The sequence below is a fragment of the Manis javanica genome, chromosome 15 (genome assembly GCF_040802235.1).
Source record: "Manis javanica isolate MJ-LG chromosome 15, MJ_LKY, whole genome shotgun sequence".
NCBI classification, from domain to species: domain Eukaryota; kingdom Metazoa; phylum Chordata; class Mammalia; order Pholidota; family Manidae; genus Manis; species Manis javanica.
Window position 1 is genome coordinate 78,935,891 of NC_133170.1, and position 21,610 is coordinate 78,957,500.

Here is a 21,610-nt window from a genome sequence, read left to right on the forward strand (position 1 = left end):
GGAGAAAAATTATCATCAGATACTCTGACATGGGACTTATTTCCAGGTTATATAAATAAATTTTACAACTGAGTAATAAGACAAACAACTCAATTAAAAGATAGGCAAAAAAGTTCACTATACACCTCACAAAAGAAGATACACTCTTTCCAATAATCATGTCCAAATATGCTCCACATCACCATATCATTATTCATTAGGGAAATGCAATTAAAATAAAATGTCTCTACAGACCCATCAGAGTGGCTACAATTAAAAAGACTTGAGAACTCAAGTGTTGGCAGGGAGTGTGGAGCAACTGGAACTTCATCTATTGTTGTAATGTAACATCATACAACCAGTTTGGAATGTAGTTCAGGAGTTTTTCATAATGTTAAGTGTAATTCACCATATGACCAACAATTTCACTTCTAGATGTTTACCCATGAAAAATGAAAACACATGCCCATTAAAAGACTTAAACACAAATATTTGAAGTGGCTTTTTTTGTAATAACCCCAAACAGGAAACAACCCAAATGTCTATCAACAGATGAGTGGGTAAACAAATATGGTGGAATATTCATACGATGATATACTGCTTGGCAATAAAAGGGACTAAATTCTTACGCACACAACAATACGGCTGAAGCTTGCTTATGCTGAGTGAAAGAAGCCAGACACAAAAGACAACATATTGTATGATTCATTTACGTAAAATTCTAGAAGTCAAGCAAGTAATGTATGTTAACAGGAAGGAGATCAGTAGTTGCCTGGGTCCTAGAATATGGAGGTTGATTGCAGAGGGGCACCTTTTTGGGTGATGAAAGTATTCTACTCTGTCTTGATTAGGGTAGTGGTTATATGTGAAAAACTCATTCACAGTACACATAAGATATGCATTTAATCTTATATAAATTATACCTCTGTTGTTTTAAGAATTAAAGAAAAAAGGTGGGGGTAATGCCAGTTGATGGTTGATTTAATATAATTATCCATTCACATAATCACTTTGGTTCACTTATTGTATAACGTTCATTTCCCTGTTTTTCTGCCTTACGGCTTCTCTTATCTATCAAAGTTCCATGTGTGTGTGGGTCAGCTTATGTGTTCTCTGTTCTATTTCATTGATCAACTTATTTTATCCTATCTTAATAATTTTACCTTCATAATAAGCCAGCCCTATTATCATTATTCCCTTTCTTTAGAAATGTTCTTGCTATTCTTGATCTTGTGTTGTTTTGTATACATTTTATAAAAACTTACCTGTTTCTGTGTTCTATGAGAGATCCTGTGGAATATTGATGGAGATGGTGTTGATTTTATAGATAAATTTGGGTAGGCTTTGAATTTTTGCAATATTAAATCTTTCTGTTCATAACTGTGGTGTATCTTTCTATTCATCAAGACCTTCAATGTCACTCAATACAATTTGTAATTTTCCTGTAAAACTCCTACAGGTATTTTGAAAGATTTATTTCAAGACATTTCTGTCTTATTTTATCATAAGTGAAATCATCCTTCAAATTATGTTTTCTCATGGTTCACTGTTGATTTATAGAAATGTGATTGTTTTAAATGTTGACCATATATCCAGTGAACATTTGCTTTTGTTTTAGAAAGAAGCCCACTCATTGATTAGCAGAATTTGTCCCAGGTGTGTGCATGCTCATGTGTCTTTTGGAAATTGGTGGTGTTGAGGATGAGCTTTCCTGAAGTCCTTAAGTTATTTTTTGTAGTCAAGTCTGTACATGAAAGGTTGGCCCTGAGTCACCAGCTGGAACCGTGGTGTCCCCAGCTTTAAGTCTGGTCAGCCATTCATGCAGTCCTGGATGTCAATATCCTTGAGTTGAGACATCCATGTATTTTTCACTCGAGTGGTGGTTAACTCATGATGCAGGCTGTACTTGTTAAAAACATGTCACTCTTCTCTTTCAGTATCCGGAGTGTGATGCAGAAGTATCTTGAGGAGAGAAATGAAATAACCTTCGACAAGATTTTTAATCAGAAAATTGGTGAGTCCTGCTTGTTCAACTGGCGTACTTTAATGTTGATAAGGGTATCGGGTGACCTGACAGTGAGGTATAAAGGCAGCCCTGGTGCTTTATGTGCGTTACAGCTTAAGATGGGATTGAAGGAAATTTCATGTCATTGATAAGATACTTAATGATTACTTAAACTCCCGGTAGTACATCTTGTGAATAAACTGTTGGGAACCAGACTTGTTTGACTCTAGGTTTGCAGGCAGCTTGGGGGTTGCCAACATCGAAGGATCGGGTAGTTGGCAGAAGAAGAAGCTCTCTCTGGACCTGCTTCTGAGGTCCTCGGCCTCCTGCCCTGCTGCTGTCCTGCCTGTGGTCAAAGGGAGTCAGCATGCATTCCTCGTGAACATTAGCCCACTCTTGGGGCTCGCTGTCTCCTTCCGGAGGGTGGGGCTGGCTGGCTCGAGCTCATCAGTTCCCATGGGTTGTGGGTCTGTACGCTCCTTATTTTTATTTATTTATTTTTAAACGTGGATGAATAAACACAAGTTTAATTTCAAAATACTTTTGCTTAATGACAATATTAGCTATCTTAGCATATCTAATAGAATCTTAAACACCACATTGTTTTGCTTCTTTGACTTTATTTTTAAACAAAATGCCTTTAATCTTTTATTTTAATAATCAAGTCTAGATTCTTTTTGTAGTAGGCAGCCTCTAAAATGAGTCCCAGTGATCTCTGCCTCCCGGTATTTAGGTCCTGTGTTTTCCCACTCCACTGGGCTTACTGGTTTGTTTCTAATAAACTGAATATAGCATAAGTGATAGGTCATCATTTCCAAGGTAGGTGTAAAAAGGCGGACATTTTGCATTTTATGTCTCATTCCCTGAGGGATGCCAGCTACCGTGTCATAAAGTAGGCCTTTGAAGAGGCTCATGTGACTGAGCTTGGAAAAGAGATTTCTGAGGTCTGTCAATACCACATGACTGCGTTTGGGAGTAAACCCTCTCCCTGTTGAACCTCGAGATTACTACAGACCTAGCTGACACCCGCTAAGCTGCTCCTAGATTTCTGACCCACAGAACTGTGCTGTTTTCATCTGTGAAGTTCCAGGACAGTCAATCATGTAGCAACAGAAAACTAATACTCTCCCTGGAGGCACTGCTGTTCTCATTTGGGTCATTTCCAATTTATGCACATGAACAGATAATGTACGCTGCTTATTTTTGTCAGTTCCACCATTACTCTTATTTCTGTGGCTCCGATCACTCTACTTAGCAGGTCACCAGGGCTCCCCCTGATGTGTTCACGGAAGTCAAGGACCCATCTCTCCCTGGTCGAGACCCAACTCTGTTCATTTGGCCTGTGCAGACGTGTGGCTGTGTAGGAGTGCTCCATGGTTACCAGCACCTAGTGCCTTGAGAAACTAGGACTGAGCAGGAATTGCTTTAGGGTGGGGCTTCAAGGCCCGTGAAGAAGTGAGATACGATGTTCTCACCTGCTTACTTGAAAGGCTGGTGGCTTGCTTCGGGGTGACTCTCCTCTGGGTCAGATAAGAGTTACAGTCTTCACAGCTTTTTTTTTTCTATTCTCCAAAATCAGTTGCTGTTTTATTCTCAACTAGGATAGGATTTATCATTTGGCCTATGGGCTAGCTATTTGCTAATCTGCCCATAGTAATGTGATAAACAGATAATCTAATTTTCGCATGAACTCCCCATAGCCGAGCCTAAGAGAATGAAGCTCTTTTCCTTTCTTTGCTACCCTGCTTGCCTCTCACAGTTACTCAGATATGGTTTGCTGGGCAACTGTGTCTTGGTTTTTAAATGGTTTTTATACTAAAGGAAATTACATTATTAAAATTATAAGAAATTAAGGTCTTACCAAAGTTCCCCAGAATTGTTACTGCGTTTAGTTCTGTTCCCATGACTCTTAGGCACAGACAGGCTGATCCCTTTGTGACTGACCATTCCTAGAGATGATTTGGGGCTGCCCTCTGTTTACAGGTAAGGAGATGTAGACCCAGGTCAGTGAAGTGACTTGCTCTCCTTTTCTGAGACTGTTGGAAAGGAAACAATGAATATAAAATTTACTGTAAAAGGTCATCTGGTAAGAACTGGATAGATTTTTTTTTTAGAAAGAGTGAATGATGCTCTGTTGTTCAAGCAGAAACCAGTACAGAAAAATCTTTGAATTTTTGTAAACTACTTTTTATCTAGTCTATAAAGATTAGCCACCTATGAAGGCAGTGTTCACTCAATATAGCTTCTGCGGTAACCCGTGAAGTTTAGTGCCCCAAGGGTGGGTGATGAGCTCTGAGAGACATCTGATATGTGGCCCCTCTGTGCTCTGAGGACAAGGTGTGGAGAACTAATGGCTGCTGGCCACATAGAAATATTTCATTCTGGTCATCGGGGTTTGTGTGGGGAACAGAACAGCAGGTGGGCCATGGCCGGAGCAAATCTGCCCAACTTGCTAGGTCTTCTGTCTTCCTGTCTCTTCCTAGCACCCTCCTTCTCCCCTTCCTCTTTCCCACCTACTCAGTCAGCCCCTTTCCATGACTTCCTGCATGTGTTACTGCCTCGTCGATTTCTGTGTCAACACCTTGTCACTTTCTGTGGTTCTCTGGTTTTTCATCTCTAAAAAGTAGTTTTCCTATACAACAACCTTAATCTTTCTTTCAACCAATAAAAAAGGTAAATCTATGTTCAAATTTTTCTGATTAACCTAAAAGTGCCCTTTTAACCCTTTGTTTGTTCGAATCAGGATCCAAATACTGTTCTTGTATTGCAAACCCCGAACACACACACACACACACACACCACACACACACACACACACACACACACACACACTCTCTCTCTCTCTCTCTCTCTTTACTTACCGAAGAAATGAGAACAGGTTTATTGTAGAATGTTCCACATTTTGGACTTTTCTGCTTGCTTCCTTATGACATCGTTTAAATTGCAATTTGAATGGGACTTTTTTGGCAAGAGCACCTCACAGGTGGTGCTGTGTACTGTGTCGCAGAGCACATGACACATAGGTGTCCCTCTAAAGTGGGCTCAGCTCTCAAGGCCCTCATTAGGCTGTTATCTGTCTTGTTTCATTTTCATTGATGATGTTGTCTAAATCTCTTGTTTTATTAGGGTGTTGCAAAATGGTGAGTTTTCTTATTATGCCATTCCTTCCACATTTATTGCTTTTACTCATCAACTAGAGCTATTTAGTTGCCTTTAAATACAGTTCTTGTAGGAAAGGCAGGTGTGGTTTGTAGACTGCTAATGTGACCCCCATGACTTCTGCCTCCCAGTGTTACTCCTGTGAGTAACCCAGCTGAAAAAGATTTGCAGATGTCTTAATCTCATACCAGTCATTTAAAAGCAGAGAATTTCCTCAAACTGGCAGCAGCAGGGGAAGTCACAGAGCTTGCAGCACAGGAAACATTGGACACGCTGTTGCCAGCTTTGCAAATGGAGGGGGCCACATGCTGCTCTGTGGAGGTGAGCATGAGCCCTCCCTGCCAGGCAGCAGGGAAACAGAGACCTCAGTCCTACAACCCTAGGAGCTGAATTCTGCCAACAACCTGAATGAGTTTGGAAGCAGATTGCTCCCCAGAGCCACTAGATAAAAAACCAGGTTGTCAACACCTATTGGCCTTGTGGGTTCCTAAGCAGAAAACCCAGCAGAGCCCCCCAGGACTTCTGGCCTACAGAACTGTGAACTAATAAATGAGTGGTGTTTTGAAGTCCCTGAGTTTGTGGTGATTTGTTATACAGCAATAGAAAACTCATACAGCAGGATAAATGTTTAGTTCTTTGTTTTTAATTGCCAATTTTCAAAATAAAAAAGATTAAATGGCAGCTGCTTGTATCCTCTATCACATTCTTATACAGAAATGAATGTCTTTTTGGGTGTCATTTAAGTTGATTTCCTGATTTGCTGTCAGTAAAACTTAACGCATGTAGATTTCGACAGTGTTCTTGGTTTGGTCTCATTGAGAGGATCGTTTGAAAGGGATACTGGTTATTGAATAGACAAAGTCAACTTGTCAGTTATGGTTAAGAAGATTTTGTTGCTGTTTTCTTCTGTAAGATATACTGAAATAATAATCTCATCATATATCAGGAAGGCACATGGCATTTGACAAATGCCATTTGTATGTCAACAATCTACTTAGCTTCTCTTTCTGCATACCCACTCAGATTAGAGACGGATGTTTCTGATTATAAGGAGACTCTAAAATAGATACTTAATTCATGAAGTATGCAAATGTTACTCTCATGTATAAAGAACATAATGGCTAATGTAATATTACATCACATACTGCCATGGAACACATTTCATTTCCTAACACTGACTTCAGAACTTAACCCAGAGTTTGAATATTAATCTTTTTGAATTTGTGCGTGAAATAATGTTGGTGACTGGAACATGATTTTTGGTCAAAAGGAAACAAAACTTCACAATTTTTCCTTTTTCAGAAACAGCTTTATTGAGGTGTGGTATTGCATGCCATAAAATTCACCCATTGTGTTTGATGAGTTTTAGTACATTTTCACAGTTTGTGCAATCATTACCACAGTCCAGTTTTAAAACATTTCCATTCCTGAGAGAGACCTCTTGTGCCCATTTGTAGTCACTCCTGTTGTCAGCCCCAGGCAACCATTAATCTGCTTTCTGTCTCTATAGTTTTGCCTTTTTTGAACATTACATATGGGAGGAATCTTACTCTATGTAGACTAGTCTTTTGCATCTGGCTTCTTTCATTTAGTGTAAGATTTTGGAGGTTCATTTAGGTTGTGTGTACCAGTCTTTCAACCACTTTTGCTGCTGAATAATATCCCATTATATGTGGGTAGACCGTGTTTTGTTTATCTGTTAATCAATTGATGGACAGTTGGATTATTCCCATTTTTTGTCTCAAGTGCTGCTGCTGAGAACATTTGTGTACAAGTATGGGCATATGTTAGCATTTATCTTGGCTATGTAACGAGGAGTTGAATCGCCAAGTTGTGTGTTTCACTCTTTAAGGAACTACTAGTTGTTTTCCAAAGTGGCTATGCTGTTTTATGTCCTCACCATCAATGTACCAGAGTCCTAGGGTTGTGATAGCCTTGCTAACACTTGCTGACGTCTTTTCAATCATAGCCATTCTAGCCGGTATGAAGTGGCTCTTTGTTGTGGTCTTGGTTTGTATTTCCCTAACAGCTAATGATATTGTGCTAATTAGCCATTCTTTCATCTTCTTTGATGAAATGTGTATTTAAATCTTTTCACCCATTTAAAAAATTGATTGTCTTTATGTTATTTATCATGTGTATAATTTACAGATATTTTCTCCCAGTTAGTGGCTTCTGTTTTTCATTTTCTTGAGGGTGACTTTTGAAGTGCAGAAGGGTTTAATTTTGATAAAGTCCTATTTATACATTTTAAAAGAAATAAATCATACTTTGGTGTCACATCTAAGAACTTTTTGCCTAACTAAATGTCACAAAGATTTTCTTCTAGAAGTTTTATTATTTTAGCTCTTATATTTAGGTCTGGCTGATTTTGAGTTAATTTTCATGTATGATATGAGGTAAGGGTCTAAATTAATTTCTTTTGCATGTGGATATCCGGTTGTCTGAACACTGTTTGTCAAAAAATTGTTTCCTTTCTCCATTGAATTACCTTGGCACCTTTGTTGAAAATTACTTGGCCTTAAATTTGAGGACTTATTTCTAGACTCAGTTTTGTTCCATTGATCAATATGTCTGTCCTTACGCCAGTACCACCCTGTCGAGATTACAGTAGCTTTATAGTAAGTTTTGAAATCAGGAAATCCCACTTTGCTCATTTTCTTTTAAAATTGTTTTTGGCTCCTGTGGCTTCTTTGCATTTCCATATAAATTTGAGCATCAGTTTATCAAGTTCTGCAAACAAAAAAATCCTACTTGGATTTTGATATGGATTGTGTTGACTCTGTAGATCAATTTGGAGAGAATTGCTGTTTTAACAATATTAAGTCTTCTAATCTGTGAGAATGTCTCCACATTTGCAGATCATCCTTCATTTCTCTCATCAATGCTTTGTAGTTTTCAGACTTACATGTCTTGTTAAATTTGTTCCCAAGTATTTTAATGTTTTTGATGCTATTTTGAATGGAATTGTGTCCATAATTTCATTTTTGATTATTCACTGCTGGTACATGGAAATAGAATGATGGGTTTTCATATAATGATCTTGTTTCCTGCAATATTGCTGAATTAGTTTATTCTATTAGATTTGTGTGTGTTGTGTGTATGCATGTGCACGTGTATGTGAATGGTGAATGTCTTAGGATTTTCTACTTTGATCCCATTTTTGAATAAAAGCAACTTCACTTCTTCCAAAATAATTTTTCATGTTGATTCCTTAAAATTTTTTATGTTGGTCTCATATGATTTCAAAGGACGTTTACATAGAATGCATAAATTATATTTGGCATTTGGGGTGAAAGTGTAAGAAATATACTTGCTATGGGCTCTGAAAACAGGAGTATATGTTTCATTATAAGAGTGTGTTGGAAAAACAAATTACTGCTTTACAAAGTCCTACGAAAAAAAACTTGGGGGCTTTCCCTAGAGAAATAGAGATGAACCCAGATATATCATAGGTACCTATTTTTAAAAACTTAGTAATTATACAAGACCATAGAAATAGTAAAATAACAGAAGTGACAGAATAAAACATTTTAGGATTACTTTTTGGTCAGTTTCAAAGAACCGAGTTTCCAGTCTGTTCTATAGTTCATGGAAGTGTTGCTTGAAGTGTTTTATACTTCAAATCACAATAGATGGTTAAAATCTGCAAATATTTATAACTGTGCAACTCCTGACTCAAAGGCCGACATAAGTTTGGAACAAATTGAGCACTCGTGCAAATGGATGTAGGGAGGGGACTCAACCTCGGAGCTGGCCTCAAGCCTTGTTTCCCTTCTGTTTACACCTTTGTTTGGAAGTGTTTGTTTCTGTCATTGGGTAGGGCCTTCCCTGACTAATGTCCACTGATTGACATTCCCAGGTCCAGGTTCCCACCCTGTCTTATCTATAAAACTTTCTCCCACTGAGAGCAACCAATCACTTGGAGGAGAAAAACCTGGGGCTTCATTCAGACAATTATCCATGCCTTTGTGGAGACTTTGAGCGAGGGAAAGAGTTAGATCCATTTAAACTTCCAAATAGCAGAGATAAACACTTGACTAAGCACAGCTAATTGGATTTTCAATTAAAAAGGCCCTGCAGCAATAGGCAGAGAGCCTGTGAGGGAGCCCAGGGAAAGTAGGTGCACAGATTGTGCACAGTTTCAACTTTGGTTTCCCAGTAAGAGGAAGAGGGAAGAGTTGTTACTTGAAACCTTACTGGCAGGCAGTCTTTTCAGGTGACTTCTTTATCTAGGTTGGCTTCAGCACGGCTGGGTATCGGCCACTAGCTTTGGAGAGATATGAGCCAGCTTTCAAAAAGGGTGAAAGGACTAAAGTATTTCTGTGGAAATTCAGTTGCCTTTTTTTTTTTCTCAACCCAGTTTATTAGGATTGGTTTTCCTTTTTAATAAAACCATCATCCAAGTTCTAAGGTCAGCGATAATGGTCATTTTTCAAGAGAAGTGTAGAAAAGCTACATTTCACTGGGGTAGCACAATCCTGTAACATCTGCTGATCACTAGAACTGTAGGAACACTGGTGTATGACCCCTAAACCCTTGATCTGCAGTCTGGCAACTCTATGATCTTCCAAATTGTTGCTCTTTAGTTTTTCTCTGAGGTCTTCTGAGTTGTGGTTGTGGGGATTACTATTAATTTAAGACGGCACTGGCCACCTGTGTATGAAACACTGCGCCGAGTGTCCCATGTGCGAGGTAAAATAACAACCAAGTTCTCATGGCTCCCAAAGGCAGAGCCTGGACTGGAAACCATGCCCTTCACAGTGCCTTGTTCTGTCTGTCATCAGGAAAAGTTGAAAATTAGCAGGCATATGAGTTCCTTTTTTAAAAAAAAATAACATATCAACTCTGCAATTCCTGTTGAATACATAGTGACACTGAAAATCCACAACTTGGGGGCAGTGCACAAAGATCTCCCTGTAGCAGGTCTGCTGTCTGTGCTTTGCTGAACAAGACCTTCACAATCAAGCATGTTTTGAGTGTTTCACTGGAAATGTCTCGTTAAATGAAAGTCACATCGAAGGGACTAAGACAGCATCAGGCCACAAAGGGCTTCCCACCATCAACCAGCTCTGCCTGTGAAAGATGAGTAGCGCGGTGTGTATGTGAAACACACAGACCTCTGGCATGCCAGTGTTCACCCATTGTAAAGGGTGTTTACCTCTGCCAAGGAGTCGCTGAGATGGATGCATGAAAGCAGCTGCTGCTGATGTTTCTGAGGCATACCTTTAGTTCCCAAGGCCAGTGTCGGGGAGGCTGCTCTCTTAGCCAAAAGGTAAGCCTAGCCAATTAGCCAGCATCTGCAGCTGACAGATCCTCTCCCTGCCAGGTCCACATATTTTAGGGGAGAAAAATTACATGCTCCAGCAATATAAGCGAATGTGTGGTTCTAATATATATTGCCAGAGAATTCCAAGGACCTAGGAAACACCACCTCTTCTGGGAACTTTGTCCGTCAGCTGTTTGAGCTGACAGCCGGGGGAATGACTGGGCCATTTTAGGATTTTTAGAGCTCCAGACGCGTTATGAAATTCCAAGGGGCAGTGCACTGTCAGGATGTCCCCTGGTTTTGGCTCTTCTGGGAATACCTTTCCTGAGGGTTTTATTGCCCTTGATTCATTTTAGTATTTCTGCTTCTAGTCAGTCAAAACTAGGAAATGTGGACATACACTATGAGGTGGTTATCAGGCTTTGTGTGAAATCTGTTACTAAAAATTCAGTCATTCATTCAGTGGATTTCACCCCGAGGCACATGTTCTTGTTTGCACTGGGGACTGCATCAGTGAATGGCAGTGAAGTCTGTGCTTCCTTGGGGCTGACTTCCTGCAGGGGGAGACAGACCAACAAATATATACTGTCCCCATGGCCGTGGATGTCATGGATAATCGTAGAGCTTGGAGGAGATGCAGGGCGTGCTGGCATGTAGGGCAGTTTCATACAGGGCGTTTTGAAAACACACAGCTTGTAAAAGGACAATTTAACAAAGCCCTGGGGGAGGAGAGGGAGCTGAGCCCCTGTGTGTTTATCTGGGGAAAGCAGGTCCAGGCTCTGGGTTCAGCAGGGCAGAGACCCCAGGAGGGGAGCTGCAGGGCGGAGGGCCCATGAGGAGGCCTGGAGCTGCCGCTGAGGGGCTGGGTGGGCCTGTCGGATGCGGAAGGTTGGAAAGGTGTTTTAGGCCATTGCGTGGATTTGGGCTGTTACTACGGGTGAGATGGGACATAAGTGTGAGCGTTGGGCTGGCACTGTGGCTCAAGCATTTGGGGAGCGGTCTCGTTGCTATGGAAACATGGGCTGGGAGGCAGCGGGGCAGCATGCAGAGGTGGACCTGGCCTTTGAACTTGCAGGGCAGCGGTGGAGGGGTGAGCAGTCGTTGCAGTCCAGGCTCAAAGATCGGGTTTGCGATGGACTGTGTGGCAATATGGCAGGAGATGGCAGGGATAGGGGCTTGCAGGGGACATCATGTCCTAGGGCTCACTTAGGGCCAAGAGAGGCTCATTTAGGAAGAAGAGGCTCAGATAAGAGGCTGAAGATACCAGGCGAGGTTTTGTTCATGCGTCTGGAATGAAGGTAGCCTGCTCTGCACTGCGGGCCCTTCGCTGGAGTACCGTCATGCGTCCTTGCCATTCTGCCCGATGCTTTTAGGGTGGCCTGAAGCTCAGAGCTTTTTTCCAACCCTGGTCTCTTTCTGTTCCCTGATGAACGGAAGGCTGTTAATAGTTTAGGTAAGAAGAGAAATCCCAGCAAAGGATTCTAGTCTCCCAGACTTATTTACACCAGTGCCACACAAAGGGAAACCAGGGCAACTTAAAGAAGCAGACAGGCTTACCGCGGAAGATGCACTCATTCTCCAATCAAGTCTTTTTTTGTTTGGCGTTGAGTGTGGATGAAAGGGTAACATTTTTAAAAAAGCACTATTGGTCTTCAGTCTTTCAGAATCCATTTGCTCACCATGTGATTTGTGACTGTTCACGAAGATTGAAATCAGTTCTGTTTTGTGGTTTTTACTCTTAAACCAACAAGGGGGTTCAGAACTGGTGGTGGAGAGAATTGGACCCAGAATAGCCTGCCGGGAGCCCTGCTCGGGGCCCTTCCTCCCATCGCCGCTTTCTCCTTTATGATGTTCAGAATATGCCTCAAATCAAAACTGATCCCAGTTCTGTTCATGAAGGCATAGAATGTTAGGCCTAAATGAAACATTAGATTTTAGGCATCCCAGTCCTTTGTTTCATCAATTGGGAAACTCAGGAACATTAGCACAGGGCGGGCTAAGACCCTAGAGCCTGTTGTCTGAGAGGAGCTGGAGCTGAGGGTGTGCCCACTGCTGGTGGGTGGAGGGGTCATCTGACCTGGGGGACTGTGACTGTCAGTTGAGTCTGAGCGTCTTGTCAGTGGTGGTGTCAGTGAAGAGCAGGTGACAAGAAAGAGTGTCCAGGTGATCGCTTCAATTAGTTGTTTGGGCGACGTTACTTCAAGGAGGTGATTTGAGCCGAGATGGAGAAAGAAGGAGCCACCCCCACGGGGGTCCGGGGACAGCGGAGACGGGTGAGCACCGGGCCCTCACTGTGTGTGTGATGGGAAGCGCTGGGAGGTTCTGACCACACCTTAACATTAAGATCATTCTAGCCTCTTTACGGACACCGGGAGTGGAGACAGGGAGAATGAATGTGGAGGCTCCTGCCACCTTCCGGACGTTGCTCATGGTGGATGCCCTCGGTGTGGGCAGTGGAGAGGCATGCGGTGGGTTGGGGATACCCTGGGGGCAGAACCTCAGAGGTCGGCTAAGGACTGGGCTCCTGCCCTAAACCCATGACAGGACACAGTTCCCCTTGCTGCTGTCATTCAGATCACCAGGGTCGGCCCCCGTCTCTTCTTGTCCTGGCCATGTCACTCTTTCGCCTGTCACACCTTCCTTCCCATCTGTTTCTCTGTGGTGTGCCCTCTGCTGGCCTGTGCTTTTCTGAAAGGCCCCCTGCAGGAAGGTAAGCCTGAGCCCCGATTCCTGACTGCAGCGGGCATTTTCCGACACCCACAGTGCACTTCTGTCTGTGGTGTTTGTTTGGCTCTTAGCGTGGGGAATGTGGTGTTCTGGGCGCCGCCTGCCCTCTGTTCCCAGCCAGAGTAGACATTCCTTGAGACCAAAGATAATCTCTGAAGCTGTTTCCTCTCTGTGTGACCCTAAAGCTTCTCACTCAGTGTTTCATACATCAGAGGAATTGACTCTTTTTGTTGTTGACTTCCTGTTTCCACCCGAAATCCTTTCAGCTGCCATTATGATAAAACTCTTCTGTGTGGCATTTTGTGTAAAGAGTGCCTGTCTGCCATGTGATTATTTTTTCAGTGTGGTATGAGCATCCCAGGGGGGAGTGACGGCCCACCGACGACATGCCCAGTGTCCCCTCCATCACTCGCCCTCCGGGGCACCTGTGCGCTGCGGGCTCCCGTGATGGCATGAGCTTCCGTGGGAATGGAGGGCAGTTGGGCAGCAATTCTGAGTAGACTGATCATGGAGGCGGGTTGTAATTGCACGCCCGCCACTCAAGGGTGGAGGGAGCGAGATAGAGCCGAGCTCTGCTTCCCATGGCGACATCCCCCTTCTGGAGATGATATAAGGCCCTGACTGGAACTGCCGTAAAAAAATTAAACTTACTGTGTGACTTCTGAAAGCACCCACTCCACTGACCTAACAGATCATCATCAGTGGTTATAAGTTAAAATGAATTTGGGCAAAATAATCAGAGAAACCGCCTCAGTGCTCTGGGTGCCAGTCACTCCACTGTCACTGCCTTTCACAGCAAATGGGAAAAGCATCTCCAGCCACAAGTTGCTGGAGTCTGGGGGTCCTCTCGTCCCAGCTGGGGGGCTGCAGCAGCCTGGCCACCTGGCACTGCCGTGCTTCTGTTCTTCTGAGTCCTGAAGGCTTTTGATAACATCTTCAGACTCTAATAGAAATATTCAGGGGGTGGTAGCAGGCAGGCACTGTTGTTACAATAGGGGTCAATACCCAGGCCCTGTTTAGGTCTGCTTAGGGAACGGGAAGAGGGTGCGAAGGGCCCTGTGGGGTCAGGCGAGGTGTCAGATGAGTATTCCAGAGACCCACGGGGAAGGAGTAGGGGTAAGAATCAACTTCTCCGTGTTTAGGGAGAGTCTGGCTTTAAAGTCCTCAGACCTGGATTCAAGGGCTGATTTAAAAATTTTTTTACAAAACAATTGCCCATTTATATTGAAAGTATTGCCCAGCAGGCTTTGGCTTTTCAAAGCTGTGAGAAAACACTAAGCATTGTGCAGCTGATTTGGTATTTACCTGGTACTGGTGTCCTTGTACGCAGACCCAGCCTGCTGGAGAAAGCCTACTGTGCCAGCACACCCCTGGCCCCCGGGGGGACGTCTCTTCCGCCACTTCCCCCAAGGCCCTTGCTCCGTTCAGATTTGGAGTCTCACTTTTTCCGTGTTGTATTTTTTATCCTCAGCTGAAATCTCCTGCCTCTGACCACTTGTCTGTCGGTTCTCCCGCTTATCAATCTTTCCACACCCAGCTTCTGTTCACTTCTTCCTGAAACCATTTGTGGCTGTACCACAAGCCATACTGATCTTTCCTTTAGTGAATTTACCAAATGTGTATGGGCTCATCCAGCCCTGCTGCGCTGGGGATTAGAGAGAAAAATACACAAGACAGGCCATTTCCCTTGGGGAGCCCAGGAGGAAGCAAGTGCTCTTTCCTGACGCATCTTTCCTAGCATGGTTCCAGCTGGCTGTCCCAAAGGCCCGTGTCATGCTGAATGTAGAAATGCTAGGGGTACTGCCATTCATGCCAGAAAAGGACACAGGGATCACCCGGATGGGGCCCAGCACCTGAGAAGTGCAGAGCCGTCAAGATGCCTTGAGCAGCAGCAGTGACTGGCCAACCCCGGTACAGAAATGCCCTAGACTGCTGGGAGCAAAAGACCAATAACCCAGGGTAAAAATGGGCAAAAGCTGTGGAAAGGCGGGCCATTAAAAAGGAAAAACAAATGGGCCTATGCCATATGAAAAGGTTTCAACTATTAAAACATGAGAAATGCAAATTAAAGTTACTTTGACATATTGTTGTGTTTTTTAGCTTTCAAATTGGATCAGAAGTTTGGATCAAAAGATCCAAAAGTTTAATAGCACACACATGGTGTGGCTGTGGGTTTTTGAACAGCACCCTGAGCCATTGCTGGCAGGAGCACCAGCAGGTACGCTCAGTGGGGCTGTGTGGCCAGCTCTAACAGTGTGTCGGTATACCCTCGGGCTCCGAAGTTTCACTCTGAGGAGTGTATCCTACAGATAGGCTTGAATGATGTATGGGCGCAGTTGTTTATTGCAGCAGTTTTGTAAGAGCAAAATGTTTGCAACAGCCCAAATGTTCATCATTAGGGAACAAGTTATATAAATTATGACCGTCTGTTTGAAGGAATACCATGCAGCTGTAGGAAGGAAGCAGGTAGCTCTTCTGTGATTAGTATAGGAAGATGACCAAGGTATGGTGTTACAGTAAATAGGCTGATGGAGACAATGTGTATAGTGTGGTGTAAATACATGTACACAGCGTGATGGAAAATAAGAGTTGTATTTTGTGCTTGCCTTTACGTTGTGTGTTACGTTAGGTAACGCAAGTGCCTGTAACAAAGACCCAGCATGTCAGGGGCTCTGCATGGAGAAGTCTTTCCTATTCTGTAACAGTGCAAGGCAGGTGCCCCAGGTTAGCGGGAGGTTTTCTCCGTGAGCCAGGCTCTTCCCCTGTGTTCACTGCAGTACAGATGAAGCAACTGTGGTGAGAAGTTCAAAAGCAGGGAGCAGCACGGTCAGGTCTGGGGCAGCTGCGTGCAGGAAGAATTGGAGAGGGGCCTGGACAGGTGGCGGGAGCTGAGTGAGGTCGCTGTGCAGTGATCTCAGAAGCAGAGCCTCTCCTACACACAACTCACGCAGAGTAGATTATATTTGTTTTGAGAACCCCTTTTTTTACACTTAGAGTGTCCTGTTATGGGCGTATTAGTTGGTTCTCTTTTGTTTTAAATGAACTTTTACTGAAGTATAATACCATATAGAAGAGTACTCAAATCTTAAGTGCATAGCTTCATGAATTATCACAAAATGAACATACATGTATCAATTCGTTGACTCTTATTCTACTTCTTCCTTGTTAAAATTATGGTTAGACTCAGCATGTTTACACACATGCACACACACACACACACACCCATTTTGCCTTGGTTGTGTTTGTTCTGTGGTTATACATTCATACCCTAATTTATGTAATGCCAGTTTTAATCCTTATTCTTTGAGAAGTCTTAGGGACTTCTCAATGAATCAAGTTTATTGGAACAATGTTTCTATTTCATTTTAAGCTACTTTAAACCTCACTTTATTTTGTCAGTTTGTTTACTTACTGTTAGATCTGCATAGAATTGTGATAAATGAAAAAATTGACCACAGTCTGGGAAGAATATTAACATGGTAAAAGTTTTTCTTTTCTGCCGTTTCATAATAACATATTTTTAAAAGGTTGAAAGTAAGCCAACTATTACAAGAGTTTAGATAGAATTTTCTTGCCATAATATTTCTACAGTCTTCTCCCAGTCCTAGCTTCCTTCGTTCCCTTTTGTGTTATGAGCCAATTGCTTGGAACATTCCATGAATTTTTCTTTGGCCACATTTATTACCACTTGTGCTTTTGTCTGATAGATTCTTAATATTCAGGGCCCCAACTCTCCCCATTATGTAAATGAATAATCCCATGAATTTATCTCAGAATAGTTTATTCAATTTGTGTGTGCTAAATTTAAATTGGGGGGTGGTGGGATGGATAAATGGATGTTAGAAGACCTTCCTGTTTACAATATTCCTGAATTAATTCCATTTATAATTTTCTCCTGTAAAGTTTTTGAATCAAGAAGTGAAAGTTCTAGTTTGATAAGTAGAATCTAATATAAATAAATATATTTAAGGTTGGTGTGAAATAAATATAATAACATAAATATTCATTTCCATTTATATTTATTTATTCCTGTTAGAACTTGGAAGAAATGAACGTGAGAACTATTCTTTGAGAATTTAGGTTAGTAACATTCAGCCAGGAGGGACATAACACTGTATGGGAATTTTCAGTTTTTAATAACTGTATGTTTTTTATTTCTTTATGAGTTTGCTTTTCTGTTTATCATTTTAGGATTTCCTTGTTTTTACTTGTACAGAACGTTGTGTATCCTGCATGTGTTAGAGTAGTTGTTTCCGATCTGTGCTTTCTTTACCAAGAACCTTTGTAACTACTTATTTTGATCCCATGCCTCTGTGTGTGAATAATTTTATCTTCCATACAAACTTGTGCTTTATGGACAATATCCTACAGACATAGAGAACCGTGTAGGTGACCAGGCATTGGCTTCTAGAAATTTAGATCCCAGTTTGTGGCCCATTTATAGCTGCTATTCTGGAATATCTTTTGACTCTTGGTCCTTGCTTGGCTCAAAGTATGTACACAATGTTATTTTTTTTTCTTCTTTCACATAAATTTTTGGGAGGGATGGGATGTCAGGTTTATTGAGTTATAATTTACGTAAAGTAAAATTTGCCGTTAGGAGTGTACGATCCTCTTGAGTTTCTACAAACGCTTGAGGTTGTGTAAGCACCATCGATACCAAGATACAGAGCAGTTCATTACCTCCCAAATTTTTCTAGGGCCCCTTCATAGTCAACCCACACCCTGCCCCTGGCAACCACTGATCTGCTTGCTGTTCGTATGGTTTCTCCTTTTCTAGAATGACCTATGAGTGGAATTACTGAGTATGTAGGCTTTGAGTCTGGTTTCTTTCACTTAGCGTGAAATGCATTCGAGAATCACTTCTGGTGCTTGTATCCGTAATTCACTCCTTTGTACTGTTGAGTAGTCCCACTGTACGGATACCTCACTGTTCATATATTTGCCAACTGAAGAACATTTGAGTTATTTGCAGTTTTCTGATATTGTATGTAAAACTACAATAAATATCTGTGTTCAGATTTTAGTGTGAATATAAGAACATTCATTTTTCATTCCTTCTGGGTAAATACATAGGAGTGGGGTTGTTAGGTCAAATGGCAAATGAGTATTTAACTTTAAAGAAATGTTTTCAAAAGAGGCTATACCAGTTGCGTTCCTACTAGCAGCCTGTGAGAGTTCCAGTTGCTTCACTTCCTTGCCAGCATTGCTACTGTCTTTTTTTTTTCTATTCTAATGAGTATATAGTGATAGCTCATTGTGGATTTAATTTTGAATTGTGGTTTTAATTTTTCCCAATGACCAGCGATGGTGGACGTCTTTTCATGTGCTCTTTGACATTCACATATCATTGACTGAAGGTGTTCCAGTGTCAATTTTTAAAAACATTGGATGGGATGTGTTCTTATGATTGAGTTTTGAGAATTCTATTATTCTCAAAATATAAATTCTTTTTCAGGACTTATTTATTCTTATTTTCAGAACTCTTGGAACATGTAACTTCTATTTACCAGATTAAAGCACTTTTATTCCCCTCTCAGAATTAAGTTTAATTGTAGTGGAGCTTAGAAGCATTGCTCTGTTTAAATTATATTAGCATTTCCACTATGTTGTGTTTGTTCAATGATTTAAAGTGCTCTGCTGTCCAGTGCAACCCTGTAGTTTTTTAGGTAGACAGGAAATTACTAATTATAAAAGGAGCAAATTGATAAATCACGTTTACAGCAATCATTTATATTATTAGTCACATAACATTTTTGTTAAAAGCCAAATTTCAGTTTTCTTTGGCAAAACAAGAACTTCCTTTCCCAATTATTTTGTAGGATTTCAGTCACATTATTTCTATGATTTTACCTTTTTTCTTGCAACTTTGTATTTTTATGTAATCTAAATATTGTATTTGGATACGACTTCTCTGTAAATTTAAAGTTACAAGAACAGGACAAGGAACTCTGATGTACCTTGTAAAAAGATTCACCATTTGTGTTATCTTTTGTCCTGTTTTCTGCATCATTCTCTCATGAATTTTTTTTGACCCACCCGGGAGTGATTTGGAGACATCACACTTCTTAACAATTACATGTTTCAGTCAGTACGTGCTAACAGGATCAGTCTCTTGATAACCAGAGTACAATGTGCAAAATCAGGAACTTTAACACCAGTTCAATGTTGCTGTCTGATCCGCACGCTGTATGCTAACACACGTCCCTCAAACCTCTGTTTTAGCTGTGGATTTCTTGGTCCAGGATCCAGCTTAGGGTCAGACTTGCATTTAGTTGCCCTATCTCTAATTTTCTTTAGTCTGGACACATTCCTTTGCCTTCCTTCCTGACCCAAGTGGTAAACAATTTTTAAAGAGTCCAGGCCATTTGTTTTGCAGAATCTCCCTTTATTTTGGTCTGTTTAATGTGTCCTAACACTTTGATTCAGTTTCTGCATTTTTGTCAGGAAGACTGCAGATGAAATGTGTGTCTCCCAGTGTAAGATACTGCCTTGTTTTGGAGTGGATTACTTAGGGCTTTTTATGTACAATATCATGTCATCTGCAAACAGTGACAGTTTAACTTCTTCTTTACCAGTCGAGATGTCTTTTATTTCTTTGTGTTGTCTGATTGCCGTGGTGAGGACCTCCAGAACTATGTTGAATAAAAGTGGGGAGAGTGGGCATCCTTGTCTTGTTCCCTTTCTTAAAGGAAAAGCTTTCAGCTTCTCGTGGTTAAGTATGATGTTGGCTGTAGGTTTGTCATATATGGCCTTTATTATGTTGAGGTACTTGCCCTCTATACCCATTTTGTTGAGAGTTTATATCATGAATGGATGTTGAATTTTGTCGAATGCTTTTTCAGCATCTATGGACATGATCATGTGGTTTTTGTCTTTCTTTTTGTTGATGTGGTGGATGATGTTGATGAATTTTCGAATGTTGTACCATCCTTGCATCCCTGAGATGAATCCCACTTGATCATGGTGTATGATCCTCTTGATGTATTTTTGAATTCGATTTGCTAATATTTTGCTGAGTATTTTTGCATCTATGTTTATCAGGGATATTGGTCTGTAATTTTCTTTTTTTTTGTGGTGTCTTTGCCTGGTTTTGGTGTTAGAGTGATGCTGGCCTCATAGAATGAGTTTGGAGGTATTCCCTCTTCTACTTTTTGGAGAACTTTAAGGAGGATGGGTATTAGGTTTTCAGTAAATGTTTGGTAAAATTTAGCAGTGAAGCCATTTGGTCCAGAGGTTTTCTTCTTAGGTAGTTTTTTGATTACCATTTCAATTTTATTGCTGGTAATTGGTCAGTTCAGATTTTCTGTTTCTTTCTGGGTCAGCCTTGAAAGGTTGTATTTTTCTAGAAAGTTGTCCATTTCTTCTAGGTTATCCAGTTTGTTAGCATATAATTTTTCATAGTATTCTCTAATAATTCTTTGTATTTCTGTGGTGTCCGTATTGATTTTTCCTTTCTCATTTCTGATTCTGTTTATGTGTGTAGACTCTCATTTTTTATTGATAAGCCTGGCTAGGGGTTTATCTATTTTATTTTTTTGAAGCACCAGTTCTTGCTTTAATTGATTCTTTCTATTTTATTCTTCTCGATTTTATTTATTTCTGCTCTAGTCTTTATTATGTCCCTCCTTCTACTGACTTCGGGCCTCATTTGTTCTTCTTTTTCTAGTTTCATTAATTGTGAGTTTAGACTGTTCATATATGGGATTGTTCTTCTTTCCTGAGGTAGGCCTGTATTGCAATATACTTCCCTCTTAGCATGGCCTTCGCTGCATCCCACAGATTTTGTGGTGTTGCATTATTGTAGTCATTTGTCTCCATATATTGCTTGATCTCTGTTTTTATTTGGTTATTGATCCATTGGTTATTTAGGAGCATGTTGTTAAGCCTCCGTGTGTTTGTGGGATTTTTCATTTTCTTTGCATAATTTATTTTTAGTTTCATACCTTTGTGGTCTGAGAAGCTGTTTGGTACAATTTCAATCTTCTTGAATTTAGTGAGGCTTTTTTTGTGGCCTAGTATATGTTCTATTCTTGAAAATGTTCCATGTGCACTTGAGAAGGATGTGTATTCTGTTGCTTTTGGGTGGAGAGTTCTGTAGATGTCTGTCAGGTCCATCTGTTCTAATGTGTTGTCCAGTGCCTCTGTCTCCTTACTTATTTTCTGTCTGGTTGATCTGTCCTTTAGAGAGAGTGCAGTGTTGAAGTCTCCTGGAATGAATGCATTGCAGTCTATTTCCCCTTTTAATTTGGTTAATATTTGTTTCACATATGTAGGTGCTCCTGTGTTGGGTGCAGAGATATTTATAGTGGTCATATCTTCTTGTTGGATTGACCTCTTCATCATTATGTAATATCCTTCTTTGTCTCTTGTGACTTTCTTTGTTTTGAAGTCTATTTTGTCTGATACAAGTACTGCAACTCCTGCTTTTTTCTATTAGTTGCATGCAATATCTTTTTCCATCCCTTTAC

At 41.1% G+C, this 21,610-nt stretch overlaps 1 protein-coding gene across 7 annotated transcripts in view; it reads left to right on the top strand.

The window, feature by feature from the left end:
- GRK3 (G protein-coupled receptor kinase 3) overlaps positions 1-21,610 on the top strand; it is a 116,849-nt gene that overhangs the window by 21,207 nt on the left and 74,032 nt on the right. For all 7 annotated transcript variants that reach the window (XR_005054469.2, XM_036993139.2, XM_036993140.2 and 4 more), the window contains one exon: positions 1,917-1,993. Coding sequence is in view for 5 of the 7 variants with exons in the window: in XM_036993139.2 (XP_036849034.2) it covers positions 1,917-1,993 (77 nt within the window). In the remaining 2 variants the exon portion in view is untranslated. The remainder of the gene's footprint in view (positions 1-1,916; positions 1,994-21,610) is intronic.